The following is a 21455-nucleotide window of genomic DNA, read 5'->3' on the forward strand; positions in this document are numbered from 1 at the left end:
ATAGCGCGTTAAACAAAATATATTGCGTTAAAGCAACTCAACAACATTCATTAGGAAAACAGTGTGTCAATAATGCAAAATGATATATTAAAGGCAGTTCATCATTGAATTCAGTGATGTCATCTCTGTTCAGTTAAATAGTGTCTGTGCATTTATTTGCAATCAAGTCAATGATATCGCTGTAGATGAAGTGACCCCAACTAAGCAAACCAGAGGCGACAGCCGCAAGGAACCGAAACTCCATCGGTGACAGAATGGAGAAAAAAACCTTGGGAGAAACATCTCGGTTACGTATCCATGGTTCCCTGAATAGGGAACGAGATGCTGCGGTGACGTCACCACGTATGGGAACACCTTCGGTGTGACGAATGTCTGAAGCCCTATACCATCCCGCCAATCCTATTGGCCAAATGGCGCATGGCACCACCCTACGCATGCGCACGCATGATATACCTGGGTGCAGCGCGCCATTTCGCTCAGATTTCATGACTGAAGATGAAGAACATTATCAAGGTACGGAACGGCCAGAACCGCAGCATCTCGTTCCCTATTCAGGGAACCATGGTTACATACGTAACCGAGATGTTCCCTTTCATAGGTCACTTCGATGCTGCGGTGACGTCACCACGTATGGAAACGATATACCAAAACGCCTGACGTACCTGATAACTGAGATCCGAGGAAGCATCTGCTCAAGCGGAGAGAACCCGGGAGCCAGGAGCCATCCTCACATCTAGACTGTAGGACTTGATAAAAGTGCTCGGTGAGGACCATCCTGCCGCAGCACAGATATCATCCATAGAAGATCCACTGAGAAAAGCTTGAGAAGAAGCCACCGCTCGAGTGGAGTGAGCTTTAACTTCCAAGGGCGAAGCGAGTCCGCGCGCCTCATAGGCCAAAGAAATCGCCTCCAGCAGCCAATGGGACATGCGCTGTTTTGTAACCGCATGCCCCTTACTTTTATGTCCAAAACAGACAAACAGCTGGTCAGATTCACGCCAAGGGGCTGTACGATCCACATAAGTCTTTAAGCTCTCACAGGGCAAAGACTTAGATCTCTTGACCCAGCCTCAGCAGGTGAAAAAGCTTCCAGGACCACTTGCTGAAAGCGAAAGGGGTTAGATGCGACCTTAGGAACATAGTTAGGCCTGGGCCGCAGCAGCACCTTCACAGAGCCCGGTGCAAATTCCATGCCTGAGGGTGAAACAGAAAGAGCCTGTAAATCCCCAACTCTCTTGAGGGAGGATAAAGCCATGAGAAGAAGTGTCTTCAGTGTCAGGAATTTATCCGGTACAGTCTCCAAGGGCTCAAACGGATGCCCTGATAAACCTAGCAACACAATGGATAAATCCCATGAAGGAACTCGCACAGGGCGGAAAGGCCTCAGCCGTCGCGCACCCTGTATGAAACGAGAAACTAGTGGATGACGCCCCACAGAGGCACCGCCTATGTATTCGTGGTAAGCTGAAATGGCTGCCACGTAAACCTTTAAAGTGGCTGGTGTTACGCCATCCGAAAAACGATCCTGGAGGAACTCCAGCACTGAAGCCACTGGGCAGTAAACTGGATCCACATTACGATTGCCACACCAGGCTGTAAACAGTCTCCACTTGAAAGCATATAAGCGTCTCGTAGAAGCTGCTCTAGAATTCAATATAGTCTCAGTGGTTTCAACAGAAAGACCGGGACATACTAACTCACTCCGCTCAGAGGCCACGCCCACAGTTTCCACAGATCTGGCCTCGGGTGCCAAATCAGCCCCTGTGCTTGTGATAATAAATCCTGTCTGAGGGGAATCTCCCACGGAGAGCCTGCTAGCAGACTGATCAGATCCGCAAACCACGACTGCGTGTGCCATCGCGGAGCCACCAGCAGCAGCTGTTCCACTCTGTCCCGCCGTATTCTGCATAATACCGCTGGGATCAAACGAATCGGAGGAAAAGCATACAGACTGGTCCTGGGCCAGCTGTGAGCTAATGCATCCACGCCCAGGGGCGATGGGGGGCATAGGGAGAACCATAGCGGGCAATGCGTAGTCATGTTCGACGCGAATAAATCCACTTTCGCTTTGCCGAATATCCGCCATAAAAGATTCACCGTCTGGGGGTGTAATCTCCATTCTCCCTGTTCCAGAGCCTGTCTGGATAGCATATCCGCTCCGAAGTTCAAACGTCCGGGGACATGAACAACTCGGATCGATAGAAATTTGTTCTGAGACCAAAGAAGAACATGTCTCGCCAGCCTGCACAGGGGGCGAGAGCGTAATCCTTCCTAGTGATTCAGGTATGAGACAAACGCTGTGTTGTCTGATCTGAGCAGCACAAGACGGCCGATCAGCAGATTCGCGAATTACTGGAGAGCCAGAAAACTGCCAGTAATTCCAATCGGTTTATATACCAACTGCGTTGTGCAGCTGTCCACACTCCATGGGCTGGTAGCCCTTGACAAACAGCTCCCCAACCGGTCAAAGACGCATCCGTCGTGACAGTCTCTGGGAAAGCTCAAATCCCCAGCCGAACCCCGGTAGGAGAATTCGGTTGGCATCCATAGTTTTAACGACATCACACAACTCCGTGTCACCGAAATCGTCCGATGCGGAAGACAACGGGGTGAAATATTTCGTTTTTTCGCCCATTTTTCCACTGAAAAGGGCGCATGTGAAGTAACCCCAGACAATTTACGGGGAATGCCGCTGCCAATCGTCTAAGTGGTTCATAGACGGACGCCCTGGAGCCGCAACGGGGCCAGAGCTACATCCATGCATTTTGAGAAGTACGGGGTCACAATCCGCCGTCTCTAAAAAACGAATTGGTGTATCCGTGGCAATTGTGCGTAACACCCATTGAGAAATGCCGTGCAAGCGTTCCACGCGACCCAAAACAATAGTAGCAGTCTCAAATTTCCGCTTTCTGCAATGCTGTCATAAACATAAATGTCCGTGCACGGAAAAGCCTGCGGCATTCGTGCACAGGGGAAGTGTATGCATAAGAGCTATTGTGTCCCGTTGTGTATAATCCTGAAACGTGTCCACGGCAGGAATTAGACCAACGAATTGAACATCAGGCTCTGCCGCTAACTAAAACGGCGGCTGTGCGAGCCGTCATAAACGGGTCGTCTGTGTAAGACCCTTGAATCGCCCCTCGAAATCTGAAAGCTGGATTGCGCAGAGTGTCTGAGGGATTATTATTTATTTATTTACGCCTGGCGTTACAGCCCGATCCAATGCTGCTGGAAGCGCTGTTTGCTGCGAGACAGTCAATGTTAGAGCATAGGGACGGCAGTGAGAGTGTTGGATGCGCATTAGCGGTCCAACAGCACTCTATAGTGGAGGGCACAGTCCCTGGCGAACATGAAGGAAAGCGCATGCGTAAACTTGCTGCGTTTCGTTGTGTATAATCCTGAAGCGTATCCACGGCAGGATTTAATTCACCAAGATAAAAATCGGGCCACGTCGCTATTGCGAGAACGTGGTGGCTGTATGAGCAGTCATAAACTGGCCATATTTGCCAGCCTCTTGTGGCGTCCCTCAAACTCTGAAGGCTGGATTGTGCAGAGTGTCTGAGGGGGCGCTCAAATGATAGCTCAATCCAATGATGCTCGAGGTGCCTTTGCTGCGAGACAGTCAATGTTAGAGCGTGGGGACTGCAGTGAGAGGGTTGGATGTGCATTAGCAGTCCAACAGCACTCTCTAGTGGAGGGCACAGACCCTGGCAAACATAGAAGGGAAGCGCATGCGTCAAACTCGCTGCGTTTCGTTGTGTATAATCCTGAAGCGTGTTCACGGCAGGATCTAATCCAACAAGATAACATTAGGCCACGCTGCTAGCGAGAACGCGGCAGCTGTGTGAGCCGTCATAAACTGGCCATATTCGCCAGTCTCTTGTGGCGTCACTCAGACTCTGAAGGCTGGATAGTGCAGAGTATCTGAGGGGGCGCTCAAATGATAGCTCAATCCAATGATGCTCAAGGTGCCTTTGCTGCGAGACAGTCAATGTTAGAGCGTGGGGACTGCAGTGAGAGGGTTGGATGTGCATTAGCAGTCCAACAGCACTCTCTAGTGGAGGGCACAGACCCTGGCAAACATAGAAGGAAAGCGCATGCGTCAAACTCGCTGCGTTTCGTTGTGTATAATCCTGAAGCGTGTCCACGGCAGGATTTAATCCAACAAGATAAACATAGGGCCACGCCGCTAGCGAGAACGCGGCAGCTGTGTGAGCCGTCATAAACTGGCCATATTCGCCAGCCTCTATGCCGTTCCTCAAACTCTGAAGACTGAATTGTGCAGTGTCTGAGGGGCGCTCATATAACAGCTCAGTTCAGTGACGCTCGAAGTGCTTGTGCTGCGAGACAGTCAATGTTAGAGTGTGGGGGTTAAGAACGAGAGGCTTCTCGAAAAGAACCGTAATAAGAGAATAAATTTTGCCGAAATAGACACGACTCGATACGTCTTCGACGAGACTAGGTCGCGGCGGAGTTTGGCGCGATCCGTTCGGCTAGAGAGGTAGTCAAACGGCATTGCTATATAATAGCAGTCCGCCATGTCACTTAATCGTGGCAAAAACCCGCGCCGTTCGTGATATGCGCTGATAAGGCTGCTTCCAGGACCTCGAAACCTCTTGGTGGAGGTCCGTGAGAAGGGTAGTTTATCCACCGCGCGGATAGCCACATAATAGCACACTGAGGAAGGGGAAGCGCGTTTCTCCTGTCCGCTCGGAGGGAGAGAACCGCTTATGCCGGCCAGAGCCTACTCTGAGTTCGAAGCTGCGGTAGACAACATAGTATAAAAGCAAAAATGCTCTGATTAACGCGCTCGAGTAGGGAAGAGCGAGCAAGTGGAAAACTCCAGTGCATCACTGTATTCATAGTCAAGCCGCACATATCGCCCCTAACCAACACCTCGTGCGGGGCCTCGGCGACCGCAGAAGCGAACGGTGGGGGTTAGACGCGAGGCGACTGAAGAAATAGACTCCAGAGCGCGGATACATTTCTCTATTTTACCATAGCCGTAGGCTATCACAGAGAGAACATGTAGAGAGGCTGCAAACGAATCTCTCATGAGTGCCTCCCTGTGATAAACCCATTATACGGCTCTTACCTTTCGTGGACTCATCGCGTCCGCGAAAGAGGAGTTAAACACTGCTCGAAGAAAATCGCTGGAGAACGCGAGATGATAGGGCACAGATGATTCGCTATTCCTGAAGGAATGAAATCTGAGCGAAATGGCGCACTGCACCCAGGTATATCATGCGTGCGCATGCGTAGGGTGCGCCATTTGGCCAATAGGATTGGCGGGATGGTATAGGGCTTCAGACATTCGTCACACCGAAGGTGTTCCCATACGTGGTGACGTCACCGCAGCATCGAAGTGACCTATGAAAGGGATCCAGGCTCAGTTGGGGGGCAGTTCTCCTCTGACCAGACGAAACCAGTAGTTCAATTCCAGGCTGCAGCAAAGTCATCTGTTTCCTGTGGTCTTGTCCTGGTGGTCCTCTGAGACAAGGTCTTTACAGGGGATCTGTATCTGGGGCTCTAGTTGTCCTGGTCTCTGCTGTCTTTCAGGGATGTAGAGGTCCTTTCTAGGTGCTGATCCACCATCTGGTCTGGATACGTACTGGGTCCGGGTGACTGCAGTGACCCTCTGATCTGGACACAGACTGGATCTGGTGGCTACGGTGACCTCGGAATAAGAGAAAAACAGACTAATATTAGCGTAGATGCCATTCTTCTAATGATGTAGCAAGTGCATCGGGTGTTATGAGAAGTGTTCCCGGTTCCGGTTTAACTAATTAATGCAGCCTAAAAATCCTTTAATGGATTTGGATATTAAAAGCATATTAGTATATTATGTGTAAACCAGGTTAAAGAGATGGGTCTTTAATCTAGATTTAAACTGCAAAAGTGTGTCTGTCTCCCGAACAATGTTAGATAGGTTATTCCAAAGTTTAGGCGCCAAATAGGAAAAGGATCTGCCGCCCGCAGTTGATTTTGATATTCTAGGTATTATCAAATTGCCTGAGTTTTGAGAATGCAGTGGACGTGTAGGATAATAATGTAACAAGAGCTCATTCAAATACTGAGGTGCTAAACCATTTAGGGCTTTATAAGTAATAAGCAATATTTTACAATTTATACGATGATTGATAAGGAGCCAGTGCATTGATGACAAGACCGGGCTAATATTGTCATACTTGCTGGTTCTAGTAAGAACTCTCTTATTTACTAAGCGTGCAGAACAACCACCCAATAAAGCATTATAATAATCTAACCTTGAGGTCATAAATGCATGGATTAACATTTCTGCAGTTGACATTGAGAGCATAGGCCGTAATTTAGATATATTTTTGAGATGGAAAAATGCAGTTTTACAAATGCTAGAAACGTGGCTTTCTAAGGAAAGATTGCTATCAAGTAGCACACCTAGGTTCCTAACTGATGACGAAGAATTGACAGAGCAGCCATCAAGTCTTAGACAGTGTTCTAGGTTATTACAAGCAGAGTTTTTAGGTCCTATAATTAACACATCTGTTTTTTCAGAATTTAGCAGTAAGAAATTACATCCAGTTTTTTATATCAACTATGCATTCCATTAGTTTTTCAAATTGGTGTGTTTCTCTGGGCCGCGAAGAAATATAGAGCTGAGTATCATCAGCATAACAGTGAAAGCTAACACCATGTTTCCTGATGATATCTCCCAGGGGGTAACATATAAAGAGTGAGGAGTAGCGGCCCTAGTACTGAGCCTTGAGGTACAACTTTTTTATTTAAAAAATGTAACGTATGTTGAAATTAACATTTAACTAAGATGAATAAATGCATTAGTATTTTTCAAATGCCTGCAGAGCTGTGAACTGACTTTTTGGTCTCACACCTCTAACCTTGTTTTAGAAACCATTTGTTTAAGATGCTATATGATGCTGGGAACTTTCTCTTTTTTAAAGGAAAGTCTCCCTGCTAAAGATCAGCAAATCACTATCAGTATCATTAGCATAACAGTGAAAGCTAGCACCATGTTTCCTGATGATATCTCCCAAGGAATAACATATAAAGAGTGAAGAGTAGCGGCCCTAGTACTGAGCCTTGAGGTACTCCATACTGCATACATCATACAGCCATCACCCGGTTAAGTGGCTGTGCAAACTGATACCGTAGTTTATATTTTTTCCAGCTGATAGTAAGGCTGGGAACACAAGGTGAACACATTTTTTTTAATAAAATTTCCAGCACTAATTTGGCACATGTCACTGAGCATTTATAGGCAGACAGAAGCACTCTGACTCATCTGAGAGATGCAGGTCTCTGAGCTCAGTAATAACTACATCACTCTTTATGTTGCAGCTCCCATTTCAAAGTCTTCCTTTTAAAGGCTTTGCTAAAAAACACATAATTATTTTAGACACAAATGATTGCTCAGTGTTACAACATTCAAAGAGTTTAAGATATTGTACTAAATATTGTAAATATTGATATTATAATGAATGTTATTGTTTTCACATTTTTATTAATAATTAATTACCACTTGGGTGATATTATTATATCTAATACTAAATAAAATTTTCTAAGCTTTAATTTTTGGTACAAAATATTATCGCTATCCATAATGCATTTGCATTTTAGTATTACAATATATTGTGAATACCCTTGCATTGTTTTGAATGTTGAACAATTGTATCAACATATATAGTCTATTATATTCCATATTTCGCGATCCAACAGAAGATAAGACGTACGGAGAAAGGGTAGGTTTTTATAGAGAAAGACTGCCTAGTTAAATATTCAGCCATGTCACTACGGAATTTTTAACTAATAAATCATGATAACAACTTTACAGCACTTACTGTGAATTTCAATGACATTTGTGAGAAAATCTGACTTCACGCATTGGTGAGAAAATCTGACTTCACGCATTGGTGACAAAATCTGCCTTCACGCATTTTAAGAAAATCTGACTTAACGCATTGGTGAGAAAATCTGACTTCACGCATTGGTGAGAAAATCTGACTTCACGCATTGGTGAGAAAAATCTTACTTTACGCATTGGTGAGAAAATCTGACTTCACGCATTGGTGAGAAAATCTGACTTCACGCATTGGTGAGAAAATCTGACTTCACGCATTTTAAGAAAATCTGACTTTACGCATTGGTGAGAAAATCTGACTTTACGCATTTTAAGAAAATCTGACTTAATGCATTGGTGAGAAAATCTGACTTCACGCATTGGTGAGAAAATCTGACTTCACGCATTGGTGAGAAAATCTGACTTCACGCATTTTAAGAAAATCTGACAATGCATTGGTGAGAAAATATGGCTTTACGCATTGGTGACAAAATCTGCCTTCACGCATTTTAAGAAAATCTGACTTAACGCATTGGTGAGAAAATCTGACTTCACGCATTGGTGAGAAAATCTGACTTCACGCATTTTAAGAAAATCGGACTTAACGCATTGGTGAGAAAATCTGACTTCACGCATTTTAAGAAAATCTGACAATGCATTGGTGAGAAAATATGGCTTTACGCATTGGTGACAAAATCTGCCTTCACGCATTTTAAGAAAATCTGACTTAACGCATTGGTGAGAAAATCTGACTTCACGCATTGGTGAGAAAATCTGACTTCACGCATTTTAAGAAAATCGGACTTAACGCATTGGTGAGAAAATCTGACTTCACGCATTGGTGACAAAATCTGACTTCACGCATTGGTGAGAAAAATCTTACTTTACGCATTGGTGAGAAAATCTGACTTTACGCATTGGTGAGAAAATCTGACTTCACGCATTGGTGAGAAAATCTGACTTAACGCATTGGTGAGAAAATCTGACTTCACACATTGGTGAGAAAAATCTTACTTTACGCATTGTAAGCAAATCTGCTTTCACACATTGGTGAGAAAATCTGACTTCACGCATTGGTGAGAAAATCTGGCTTCACGCATTGGTGAGAAAATCTGACTTCACACATTGGTGAGAAAAATCTTACTTTACGCATTGTAAGCAAATCTGCTTTCACACATTGGTGAGAAAATCTGACTTTAGGCATTTGTGAGAAAATCAGACTTCACACATTGGTGACAAAATCTGACTTCATTGGTGAGAAAATCTGACTTCATTGGTGAGAAAATCTGACTTCACACATTGGTGAGAAAATCTGGCTTCACGCATTGGTGAGAAAACCTGACTTCACGCATTGGTGAGAAAATCTGACTTCACGCATTGGTGAGAAAAATCTTACTTTACGCATTGTAAGCAAATCTGCTTTCACACATTGGTGAGAAAATCTGACTTTCACATTGGTTAGAAAGTCTGACTTCACGCATTAGGTGAGAAAATCTGCCTTCATGCATTTTAAGAAAATCTGACTTCACGCATTGGTGAGAAAGTCTGACTTCACACATTTTTGAGAAAATCTGACTTCATGCATTGGTGGCAAAATCTGGCTTCATGCATTGGTGACAAAATCTGACTTCACGCATTTGTGAGAAAATCTGACTTCACGCATTTGTAAGAAAATCTGCCCCTCCAAGCTTTATTGTCTCAAATAGAGTTTTGTATTTACAGTTCACTTTGCATTTGTTTGAAAGTCGAGTAGCCGGGTGGCTGCAGGGGAAGTGTCTTCTTCCACAGCCGGTGGCTCCTTCCACGGTGAAGAGCGAGGGACAGCAGGAGAGTCTGTGAGTAGCAGCTTCTTCTTTCTTCATCATCACCTTTATTTTTTTATATAGTGCTTTAAACAAAATACATTGCGTCAAAGCACTGAACAACATTCATTTGGAAAACAGTGTCTCAATAATGCAAAATGATAGTTAAAGGCAGTTCATCATTGAATTCAGTTATGTCATCTCTGTTCAGTTGAAATAGTGTCTGTTTTTATTTGCAATCAAGTCAATGATATCGCTGTAGATGAAGTGACCCCAACTAAGCAAGCCAGAGGCGACAGCGGCAAGGAACCGAAACTCCATCGGTGACAGAATGGAGAAAAAAACCTTGGGAGAAACCAGGCTCAGATGGGGGGTCAGTTCTTCTCTGACCAGACGAAAACCAGTAGTTCAATTCCAGGCTGCAGCAAAGTCAGATTGTGCAGAAGAATCATCTGTTTCCTGTGCTCTTGTCCTGGTGGTCCTCTGAGACAAGGTCTTTACAGGGGATCTGTATCTGGGGCTCTGGTTGTCCTGGTCTCCGCTGTCTTTCAGGGCAGTAGAGGTCCTTTCTAGGTGCTGATCCACCATCTGGTCTGGATACGTACTGGATCCGGGTGACTGCAGTGACCCTCTGATCTGGACACAGACTGGATCTCGTGGCCACGGTGACCTCGGAACAAGAGAGAAACAGACTAATATTAGCGTAGATGCCATTCTTCTAATGATGTAGAAAGTACGGTGTTATGTGAAGTGTTTCCGGTTCCGGTTTACCTAATTAGTGCAGCCTAAAAATCCTTTAACGGATTTGGATATTAAAAGCATATTAGTATGTTATGTGTATGCCAGGTTAAAGAGATGGGTCTTTAATCTAGATTTAAACTGCAAGAGTGTGTCTGCCTCCCGAACAATGTTAGGTAGGTTATTCCAGAGTTTAGGCGCCAAATAAGAAAAGGATCTGCCGCCCGCAGTTGATTTTGATATTCTAGGTATTATCAAATTGCCTGAGTTTTGAGAACGTAGCGGATGTAGAGGAGTATAATGTAAAAGGAGCTCATTCAAATACTGAGGTGCTAAACCATTCAGGGCTTTATAAGTAATAAGCAATATTTTAAAATCTATACGATGTTTGATAGGGAGCCAGTGCAGTGTGGACAGGACCGGGCTAATATGGTCATACTTCCTGGTTCTAGTAAGAACTCTTGCTGCTGCATTTTGGACTAGCTGTAGTTTGTTTACCAAGCGTGCAGAACAACCACCCAATAAAGCATTACGATAATCTAACCTTGAAGTCATAAATGCATGGATTAACATTTCTGCATTTGACATTGAGAGCATAGGCCGTAATTTAGATATATTTTTGAGATGGAAAAATGCAGTTTTACAAATGCTAGAAACGTGGCTTTCTAAGGAAAGATTGCGATCAAGTAGCACACCTAGGTTCCTAACTGATGACGAAGAATTGACAGAGCAACCATCAAGTCTTAGACAGTGTTCTAGGTTATTACAAGCAGAGTTTTTAGGCCCTATGATTAACACCTCTGTTTTTTCTGAATTTAGCAGTAAGAAATTACTCGTCATCCAGTTTTTTATATCGACTATGCATTCCATTAGTTTTTCAAATTGGTGTGTTTCACCAGGCTGCGAGGAAATATAGAGCTGCGTATCATCAGCATAACAGTGAAAGCTAACACCATGTTTCCTGATGATATCTCCCAAGGGTAACATATAAAGCGTGAAGAGTAGCGGCCCTAGTACTGAGCCTTGAGGTACTCCATACTGCACTTGTGATCGATATGATACATCTTCATTCACTGCTACGAACTGATGGCGGTCATATAAGCACGATTTAAACCATGCTAATGCACTTCCACTGATGCCAACAAAGTGTTCAAGTCTATGCAAAAGAATGTTGTGGTCAATTGTGTCAAACGCAGCACTAAGATCCAATAAAACTAATAGAGAGATACACCCACGATCAGACGATAAGAGCAGATAATTTGTGACTCTAAGGAGAGCAGTCTCAGTACTATGATACGGTCTAAATCCTGACTGGAAATCCTCACATATACCATTATTCTCTAAGAAGGAATATAATTGTGAGGATACCACCTTTTCTAGTATCTTGGACAGAAAGGGAGATTCGAGATTGGTCTATAATTAACAAGTTCTCTGGGGTCAAGTTGTGGCTTTTTTATGAGAGGCTTAATAACAGCCAGTTTGAAGGTTTTGGGCACATATCCTAATGACAATGAGGAATTAATAATAGTCAGAAGAGGACTTCTAGGGTCAGCAAAGGGTCTCATCGCTGAAAAAGAATAGATTATGGTGAAATGCACTCTGAGCTCCGCCCAATCTGGCTTCCTAACGTACCATTGGTTTGTGCAGCTACAGAAACGTTAACAAATCAGGCTTCAGTAACGGTAAACCCCATATGCAATGCATGGTATTGCATTGTAGTGTAATGCAACATAGTGCAATTTATTCCCAGTTTTATCAAAAGTATTAGATATTCTAGGGGCATTTATTAATTGATGTCTCTTTTCCATAGCACAGTCTCCAAACTGCTGACAAAGACAAGAGCTCTTTTTAAAATATGTAAATATTTGTGATACATGTTACTTCAGCTCTGCAGTAATTCTGTGGATACAAAGCATTCAAGTCCAAACCTCCAGAGACAAAGAATAAACCGAGACGTCAGCAAATCAACATTTAATCATCAGTTCATATATCGTCAGATTCCCACATACAGCTTGTTTTCTGCAAGTTACACCTGATCACAAATAGATGTTGTCCCTCTACAAATATAAGTTAGTGCTGTACATTACTTACCAATTGTTGGTATGAACTAATCCGAGGGAGATGTAAACATTGGCTGCTTCAAGTTACAACTCTATACAGTCAACATGTGTTGGCAGCAGAATGAAAAAGAAAAATCTCTCCATAAAGTTTTCTGAAAATATTTGTGTTCTGTGCATGGCCAGAATAAGGCTTCTCAAAGTGGATGGACAAGCAGTGCTCTTGTTATTCAGATGATAACATGGACCCACGGATTGAAGGATGTTCTGAAAGGTAATACCATCTTGCTATCAGTGTTTATGCAATCAACAATTATTTATTTCTGAAGATATCTTTTTTTTTATAAGGGGGGGGGGGGGGGGGGCTTTTAGCCTAGTATATCTGACATAAACCATTTAGCATCAAGGTGTTAAGGTGCTAACATTTACAATACCGTTGTATTACTAATATTGCTTCTCTCCCATTATACATCTGAAATCAATAAATCTCTAAATAAGTTGCATCGTTTCAGAGAAGTGCTCTGTAGTTAGAAACAATCACAGGCCAAACATTTTATCATAAAAACGATTCAGCAATTTCTCAACAGATCGATGAATATTAGAGTTAGTTGTGATCTACAAATAGTTGATAAAGGGTGAGTTAAAGGCACAGTTCACCCAAGAATGAAAAGTCTGACATCATTTACTCACTCATGTTCAAACCTGCAGAACTGACTTCTGTGTATCATGAACGATGTTATGACATTCATTGAAAGTCAATGGGAACCAGGACTGCTCAGTTAACCAACATTTTTCTAAATATTGTCTTTTATTACTGCTCAGAAGATAGTCAGTCACATACTCAGGAAAAAAGGTACAAAAGCTTTCCATATAATAGTATTTTATTTTATTTTTTTAAGTATGATATGTACACTTTGGGTTCTTATATGCACTTATTCGTACTATATATACCTTTATGGTACCAATATGGACCCTGGGTCTATCTCTTGAAAATGTACGGCCCTAGCGACAGCTTTTGTACCTTTTTCCTCTGAGAGTGTACAGGTTTGGTGTGAAACAAGGCTGAGTAAATGATGACAGTTTTTATTAGTTGGTGTCCAGCTGACGAACAGATGGTGCTCGTTCTCACTCTCATCACCAACACACTCTTTTGTCCAAAAGATGTTACCAGTTTAACTGATTATTATACTATTTCATAGCTTTAACCCATTGTCACTAAATTATCATCACATTGTTTTTATCCTCTGTACAATCGTCTGTGTTCATAGAAATGAACATCTACTTTGGCTAGCATGAAAATCAAATAAATGATTCTTGTTTCAAAAGACATAAATGCTGACAGAAGCCGGTTTAGCAGCGACTGAACAGTTATTACTACACAGGAGAATGTAATGCTTGAATTATGGCTCATTAATATGTGATCCAGGCACATTTTCTTGACATGGCCATGGTGATGAGACTGACTAGAGACAGAGACGTCCGCTGACGAGGACAGAGACAGCGTTTGGATCGTCAAGACATCCATGTTTTCTCCTAAACGTCTGTTTTAAATGAGGGGGTTGGTTTGATGGTTAAAAAAAGACAGCGTGGAGCTTGTGGAATGCCAACAGGTAGATATTTTGGACTTGAACGAATGAAAGCATTCAGGATTTCTGCATAGACGACTGAGCAGCAGTTTGTGAGAGACCTCTGCCATCTTCAGCACAGTGACGGTCGAGCGGAGTCTGTCCTGGACATTAAAAAGAGTTTCACAGACTCAATGAGAAGTGATCCGGCTGCAGAAGTCCTGCGTGGGGGTTTTCCAGACCATGGTGTGCACCTCACGGAGGTAAACCTAATGGTCCCCGTTACTGATGACGAGCGCCTCAGGGCCAGCTGTGGCGGCGGGGATGCGGGGCATCTTCTTCAGCGGACTGGGGATATGCTGAGAAAGAGAGAAACACCATCAGCCCCACAGAAACTGTTTACATTGAAATCCTATGACACAAGACACACCTCGGCTGTGATGCAGGAAGTGATGAGTCCGGCCTCCAGCGGTCGCTCAGCGCTCATCGAGCGTCTGGAGTACTGTCTGCGATGCTTCTCGTCCACACGAGTCAGGTACCATGTTCCCGGGAAGAGGTCCTCCACCGGGCCTTGAGGGGTGTAGTTTGCTGTGGAAATGTGAGGAAGATCACAAGAGTTGAATGGAGACAAAATCATTGAAGGAAGGGCAGAACACGAATGCTTGATTACCTAAATGATGGGTTTCTTCTCTGAGCTTCATGTTCTGAGCAAAAAGATGGGGTGAAACCTTCTTCCTGGAGTCCAGTCTGTCCTGTAAGTCACACAGACTGGAGACCAGCTTATCCAGAGCAGATCCTGACCATCATCACAACAGAGAGCAGTTATTAATGACTGCAACTCATACAGGAGATGTTTGTCAAGATGAGGTTTTTTTGGTTGATATTAATTCTAAATTAAGATGAAGTACCTTTCATTTACTAAAATACATCAATAAATATTTTGTTGTACAAAAGTTTGGGATCGGGAAGATATTTTAAATATGATCACTGTTCCTTCGATCTTTTTATTTATCAAAGAATCCTAAAAAAGTATTATAGGTTTCAAAAAATATTAAGCAGCACAATGGTTTCCGACACTGATAATAAATCGTCATATTTCATGATTTCTGAAGATAAATAAATTACATTTTAAAGGATATTAAAATAGAAAACTGTAATTTAAAATTTCACTAATATTTGACAAAATAATATATATATATATATATATATATATATATATATATATATATATATATATATATATATATAAAAAAAAATTAATCAAATAGATACAGCCTTGATGAGCAAAAGGAAAAAACATAATAAATCTTGCCGATACCAAATTTTTAGGTAAATGTTACAATATATCAAAAACATTTTTCCAGATAAAACTATTGTCTTGTTATAAAAGTGCCCACACTAGAGTAATGACACTCTAATGAAGACAGCTTCTGTGTGTGTGTGTGTGTGTGTGTGTGTGTGTGTGTGTGTGTACCCGGTGTAGCGTCTTGTGTGACTTTGATGGAGTAGAGCGTAGCAGCAAAGCCTGAGCCGTATGAGAACACACCGATTCTCTGTCCTGCCAGCTGCTGCGGTGTGTGTCTGCAGAGATGAACACACATTTACAGCGGCTCTGAAGAGCCCCATGAGGCATGAGGAGTGACGTGACACTTACTGAGCGAGGACCGAAGCCAAGCAGCCGTACACCGACGGGGTGTACATGTTACCATTCTGGTTCGAGATCAGGAGAGACGCCTTGGTCTTGTTCTCGAACGCTTCTGAGCTGGCCTTCAGAAAGGCCTTCTCCACATCTCTGTCGAAATAAGTGTCCTCGATCTTCACATCTCTGCAAGACATGAGGAAGAAATGCTGAATGTTTGGTTTCTACTGCTGTGAGAGGAATCTTTAAAAACATTCAAAATATAAATAAATACATTTAACTAAATATTCCATAAGTGTGTCACTGTGTTGCGTGGGAGGATATTAACCTGAAAGCGTCCAGTCCGCTGAAGGGCCCGCTCTCGGTGTCTGGACTGGGGTGACACAGGAAGTCGTTGAGCATCAGTCGAGCCAGAGACTTCTGCACCAGTTTACAGTAAGGAGAGTGAAACACCATGAAGCCGAAGTCTTCCAGACTGCAACGCTTGTCAAGACCCTCTGAAACACCAGGAAGAGAAGACCTTCAACAACACTAACTCAGTACATCAGACACTGTGACACATCAAAACCATCAATCGAACTGAGAGTGAAGCGAATCGTTTCATCACTACTGGAGATGCATGGATTGTTTGGACATTGAAAACTGAATCACCTGAACGTTTGGCTGATACGGTGAACATAAACCATTCACATTTAGTACCAGACATGATGAATGATCATGGTTTATTTGAGTATAACACAGTAATGCACTAAAGCAAAACTACTGGGACTCCTTTATACCAACTAATGTGATTTATCCAAACAGTGCAATCACAGAAAAATATAACACTGGCAGAATTACTTTTCATCCCAATTAATGTCTGGAAAATCACTGAATATGAATTCTCCGAGATTATCTTTTGGTTTACATTTTTAATGATGCCTTTTGATCTTTTTTGTTTGGCTAAATATTTGTCAATACTGACTCTCCCAATATGGCTGAATAAGAATGACGTGATTTTTAGATTCAGATTATAAATCAATTAATTCATTGACTAAATAAAGGCTCATTGAACTGAATGAGGTGTTTGTATTGTTTGTGGATCTGTAGCGGACCTCTCTGCCACTGGCCGTGGATCTTGTTCCTGTAGACGGAGTAGCAGCGGTCTAAAGCGCTGAGGTAACACTGGATGGAGAGCTTGCCGTCCACCACGGGATACTCTGACACCATATCAGGCTTATAGAAGTCATACGCATGCTGCATATGTGTCCCACGAAGCCCTGTTAAAAAAAGGAAATAAAACATTACAGGAAATAAACATTAGAAAATGTAGTAGATAAAGTTATGGAAGTAAAAGTGTTGACTTAGGTTTTGTTATCTTTGTAATAACCAGGTTTCTCTCTAGGTTACTGAGACAAAGGTCATGAGGTCACTGAGGCTCGTACCTCTCTCGAAGGCCAGAGGGGCGTTGGGTCCCACCAGCATGGCCACGGCTCCAGCTCCCCCCGTCGGCCTGGCACTGCCCGAGGCGTACACAGCAATGTCCCCCGCCACCACCAGAGCGTACCGGCCTGCAACATCAGAGCGGGTCAGAGCAGGTCCACACTTATTAGGGTCCACACTCAACAGGCAAAGCAGCAGAATGCACACATCCACTGTTTTACTGGATGAATCCCATGTTCCCAATTCACAAAATAAAATAAAATAAAATAAAAACTAAGCCAATTAATATTCTGCATAGAAGATGAAGCATGTTTCAGGACCATCATGACTGCTTTGCATTGTAACATTACTGAAATAATAATTAAGGATATTTTCAGCCCAAATTCTTTTTTTCTTTACATTGTAATAAAAAAATAAAATAAAAAAATTATATACGGTACATTTAAAATTCATATGCAAAAGCAGGCTAATAGCTCGTAAGATATTGGAAACACAATTGCAAATGGACTTTGCATTTCCATTTTAAATTTGGCAGACACTGTGCGTTCGCTTAAACGAAAGTGCAAACGGTAATGCGCGATTTGCATTTGCATTATGTCACATTTTAATGCGTCCACGAATTGAAAACGCAATTGCAAATACAATTTGCGATCCCTTTTGAATAATGTCCGCAATATCATTCCATAAAAGCCTCTGAAGTGCCAGCTGAAATTTATTTTTTGCATCTGAACTCTTCATATTAAATATATTATATCTATATATAAAGATTGTTTAGCTGTAAATAAAAACTTAATTACTGTAATCCCCCAAAACTTGATTTGATAAGCTGTTAATGTTTGTTTTTGGATTACAGTAATTATAAATTATAAATACAAACACTTCACAATCTCTAAGCAAAATGTTATTATAAATCCGATTGTTCTTCTGCTTGTGTGGTGAAGTGTGAGCTGGAGTGGTTTTGTGTAGATGAGTGTGTGTGTGTGTGTGTGTGTGTGTGAGACGCGCACCGTCCCAGGAGCTGGACTCCACCCAGTTGACGGCGTTGAAGAGCGCAGCGGTTCCTCCGTAGCAGGCGTTGGTGGTGTCCACTCCCTCCACGTCAGTGTTGCCCGACTCCTGGAACAGCTGCATCAGGACAGTCTTGGAGGACTTGGACTTGTCGATGATGGTCTCTGTGCCCACCTCCAGCCGGCCCACGCTGTCGTAGGACAGGCCGCTGCGCTCCATCAGCCGCTGCACCACGGTCAGACACAGAGAGCTGATGTCCTCGCGGTCCGAGCAGAAGCCCATGCGCGCCTGACCCAGCCCCACCGTGTATTTACCGGCTGAGACCCCATCGAACTCCTCCAGCTCCGCCTGCTCCACGTACTGAGAGGGGAAGTACACCTCCAGGGCGATGATGCCCACATCCTTGGGCCACGCGGCCTCACAAACAGCAGGAAGTGATCCAGGCATCCTGAACGGACTGAGACAAGAACATGCAAACTTTAACACCGATGTCTGGTGATTTCGCCCACACAGGTTTATCATTACACTTTCAGTTACGCTTTTTTTTTCAACAGACTGATATTAAGAAAACAGGTTCACTGCTTACAGATAAATGCAGATATACCCTACTGGTCAAAAATATGGTATAATTATGATTTGTTCATTTTTTGAAAGACGTCTTATGCTCACCAAGGCTGCATTTATTTGATAAAAATTACAGTAAAAATATTACAATTAAAATTATATAACAATTTAAAATAATACTTTTCAATTTGAATTTTTTTTATATATACACACACACACATATATATATATCTCAGCCAAATGCTTTCTGATCCTAATACATCATACATCAGTGGAGAGCTTATTTATTCAGCTTTCAGATGATGTATTAATCTCAATTTTAAAAAAAATTGACCCTTATGACTAGTTTTGTGGTTCAGGGTCACAAATGTCTTTATCTTTACATTTGATCAATTTAATTTAATGAAAATGTGTTTACCCCAGAATAAGAGGAAGAGCCACTGTGAAGTGACAGAGGCACACAAAGCCAGCTCTGCTCTCCTCTAATGAGATTAACCCTTCATCTGCGGAACAACATCACCTTTAACCCACTTAGATATGGCGAGTAAACACACCTGACCTCTCCGTGGGGAGCAAAACAAGTACACACACCACTGGTAGGCGTTTATTTACACACAGAGCATGCAGAAAAAACAGAGTTCACTAGAAATCACCAGAAACAAGCGCACTATGTGATCTTGGGACAGACTGTGATAAAGATGCTTACAGTCACAGCATGCAGGTTATAAACGGGTGTTTCAGTCAACTGGCTGACTCTAGTCGACATGAATTAGGTGAAACCTATAGAAACTGTTTGCCTAATCTTTCTTCTGTTCCAATCTTTGCCTCTTAATCATCCCATCATAGCATTATTAGCATAATATATAACGTGCTATAAATGAAGCGAGCTGGTTTGTCGTGTTGCTAACAGCACACTTACAGTAGTCCCTTCAGAAACAGATCAGCTCCTACCTCACAATCATGTGTTAGCTGCTGTAGCTGTCAGGAGAGCTCATAAGGTCAGATGTTTGGTGCAGTCGAGCAGGATATGAGGACGGACCCACTTCCGCTCACGCAGGCGCGCGACTCAATTCACAGACGCCTACTACGTACTTAAAACTGCGTCCATCTAAGTGTGTAGTAGACACGAACTTTTAATGCACTGGAGAGAGCACTACTGCTAATCATAATATTCGGGAATAATGTATGACTAAAGCGTTTTTCGTTAAAACAAAATATGTGTATTTAGTGTCTTAGTTAAACGTTTTATTAAACGCAAATTTTATTGGAAAAAAATAATAATAATAAAATGTATGTTTGTGTTCAAATCAGCGCTTAGTATTTACAATATCCACTAGTCTGAGATTGGAGTATCAGCTTTTTGCAGGGACAGATTTTAGATGCACAATAATGTGATTTTTATTTATTATATATTTTTTTCTGGCCGAGTATAATTTCCACATTAAATTGATGGTGATTTTAATTATTTTTGCACATATTTTCTATTTAACTAAAACAACAGGCCTACTACTAATTATAATGAATAAAAGAGCGTTTCAAATACATGCTCCCTACATTATCTTCGGTCTTCCAGGATTACTGGACTGTTATTGAGATGAAGTCTGTTGAGATCAGTCATTCTAGCTTTTAAAAATGTAATGTGAGTTTAGTTACATTGAAACTTTTCAAATAACAGTAACTTAAATTAGATCAAGGCTAACTCCGTATTAAATAAATCCGTGTTCGACTCTTACCTGTACAGCAGAGTTCAGTTCTTCAGTCGCTTGTTGAGCGCGAGGTTAAAGACACTATTTATACACGCTAAGAGCCCGATACCTGGGCTGTCAATCAAAACACACGCTGTTCCGAGGACTTGCTTCTCCCGCCCCTTTGAAGTCCTCAGCCAATGAGCGGTCGAGAAAGGAGGGTCGCGAGCGAGGTGCGCACAGTGGTTCAATGGTGTGAGTGAGTGACGGTGTATGGTGAGAGAGCGGCAGCCAATCACAGCGCGCGGCTGATTTACTGGCCATAACACTGTTTCCATGACTCCCAGAGACTGAACGCTGAAGCACATCCCATCAGAGGATCAGCACACTTCTGTTCGCTGCTCACTGAATGACGTCATGTGTGACCCACAGAGTGAAGATATTCAAAAGTATTTTGAAAAGAAGAGAAGAAAAAAAGCCTAGTTTCCCTCATCTTAACAGTCCAGCTTGAGAATGAGGTTACTAGTGTAAATTAGTGTTAAATACTATATAAATACTATAACAGCACATTTAGAATTCATATTCTATCTAAAGAGATGGAGCTATCTATCTATATATCTATTGTTTCAAATAAATAGCAGTGTTGAGTGAAAAGAGCAAATATTTTAATAGCTTTTATTACCATATTTCTGATGTTTTGTAATCTCCTCACATTCAATTGTAAAGAAGTGAGAGATTTTATCAAGTCTATTTTAATCTTTTACAGAAAGCAAAGAAAAGAGAAATTATTTCCACATTTTTCTCTTGAAACTCAAACACTTATAACAACTTTTGGGTTTTGCTTTAGAAAGTGCATTTTTAAGTAATGTGACTGCTTTTATTTCTTGCAAAGTGTAACATAAAACATAAGTTCAAAAGGCTGAGACAAACAGAGAACAGAAATGGGTGAATAACTCCCTGAACACAGAACAGCTGCTGGAAATATAAAGTGCATCTTATCCTTTACAGAACACCACCCACTTTCTCAGCAGCATTTTCCACTTCATTCTCTCCACCAATAAAAATAAAAAAATATATAGTACAGACCAAATGTTTGGAAGCATTACTATCTTTAATGTTTTTGAAAGAAGTTTTTTCTGCT

General features: G+C 42.2%; 1 protein-coding gene across 3 annotated transcripts; it reads right to left on the reverse strand.

The window, feature by feature from the left end:
• Positions 1-12330: 12330 nt before the first annotated feature.
• Positions 12331-20484, reverse strand: hmgcs1 (3-hydroxy-3-methylglutaryl-CoA synthase 1 (soluble)). 3 transcript variants are annotated; one of them, XM_026273159.1, is made up of 10 exons: positions 20363-20484; positions 18065-18522; positions 17060-17185; positions 16730-16894; positions 15964-16132; positions 15651-15821; positions 15471-15577; positions 14667-14792; positions 14427-14584; positions 12331-14355 (listed from the first exon to the last, which is right to left on the reverse strand). In XM_026273159.1, the coding sequence occupies exons 2-10, from the start codon at positions 18510-18512 to the stop codon at positions 14266-14268; spliced, it is 1560 nt and encodes a 519-aa protein (XP_026128944.1). In that variant the 5' UTR covers positions 18513-18522; positions 20363-20484; the 3' UTR covers positions 12331-14265. The 3 variants fall into 3 exon arrangements, with proteins under 3 accessions (XP_026128944.1, XP_026128943.1, XP_026128945.1); XM_026273158.1 differs by lacking the exon at positions 20363-20484 and adding an exon at positions 19581-19694; XM_026273160.1 differs by lacking the exon at positions 20363-20484 and adding an exon at positions 19549-19633.
• Between the last annotated feature and the right edge of the window lie 971 nt (positions 20485-21455).

Source organism: Carassius auratus, chromosome 10 (assembly GCF_003368295.1).
Source record: "Carassius auratus strain Wakin chromosome 10, ASM336829v1, whole genome shotgun sequence".
In the NCBI taxonomy this organism is placed as follows: domain Eukaryota; kingdom Metazoa; phylum Chordata; class Actinopteri; order Cypriniformes; family Cyprinidae; genus Carassius; species Carassius auratus.

Coding starts and splice junctions, on each gene's coding strand:
- hmgcs1 (XM_026273158.1), bottom strand. Junction 16,895..17,059: donor CCCTCTGGCCTTCGAGAGAG/GTACGAGCCTCA, acceptor TTTTTTTAACAG/GGCTTCGTGGGACACATATG. Junction 14,793..15,470: donor CACACAAGACGCTACACCGG/GTACACACACAC, acceptor GATGATGGTCAG/GATCTGCTCTGGATAAGCTG.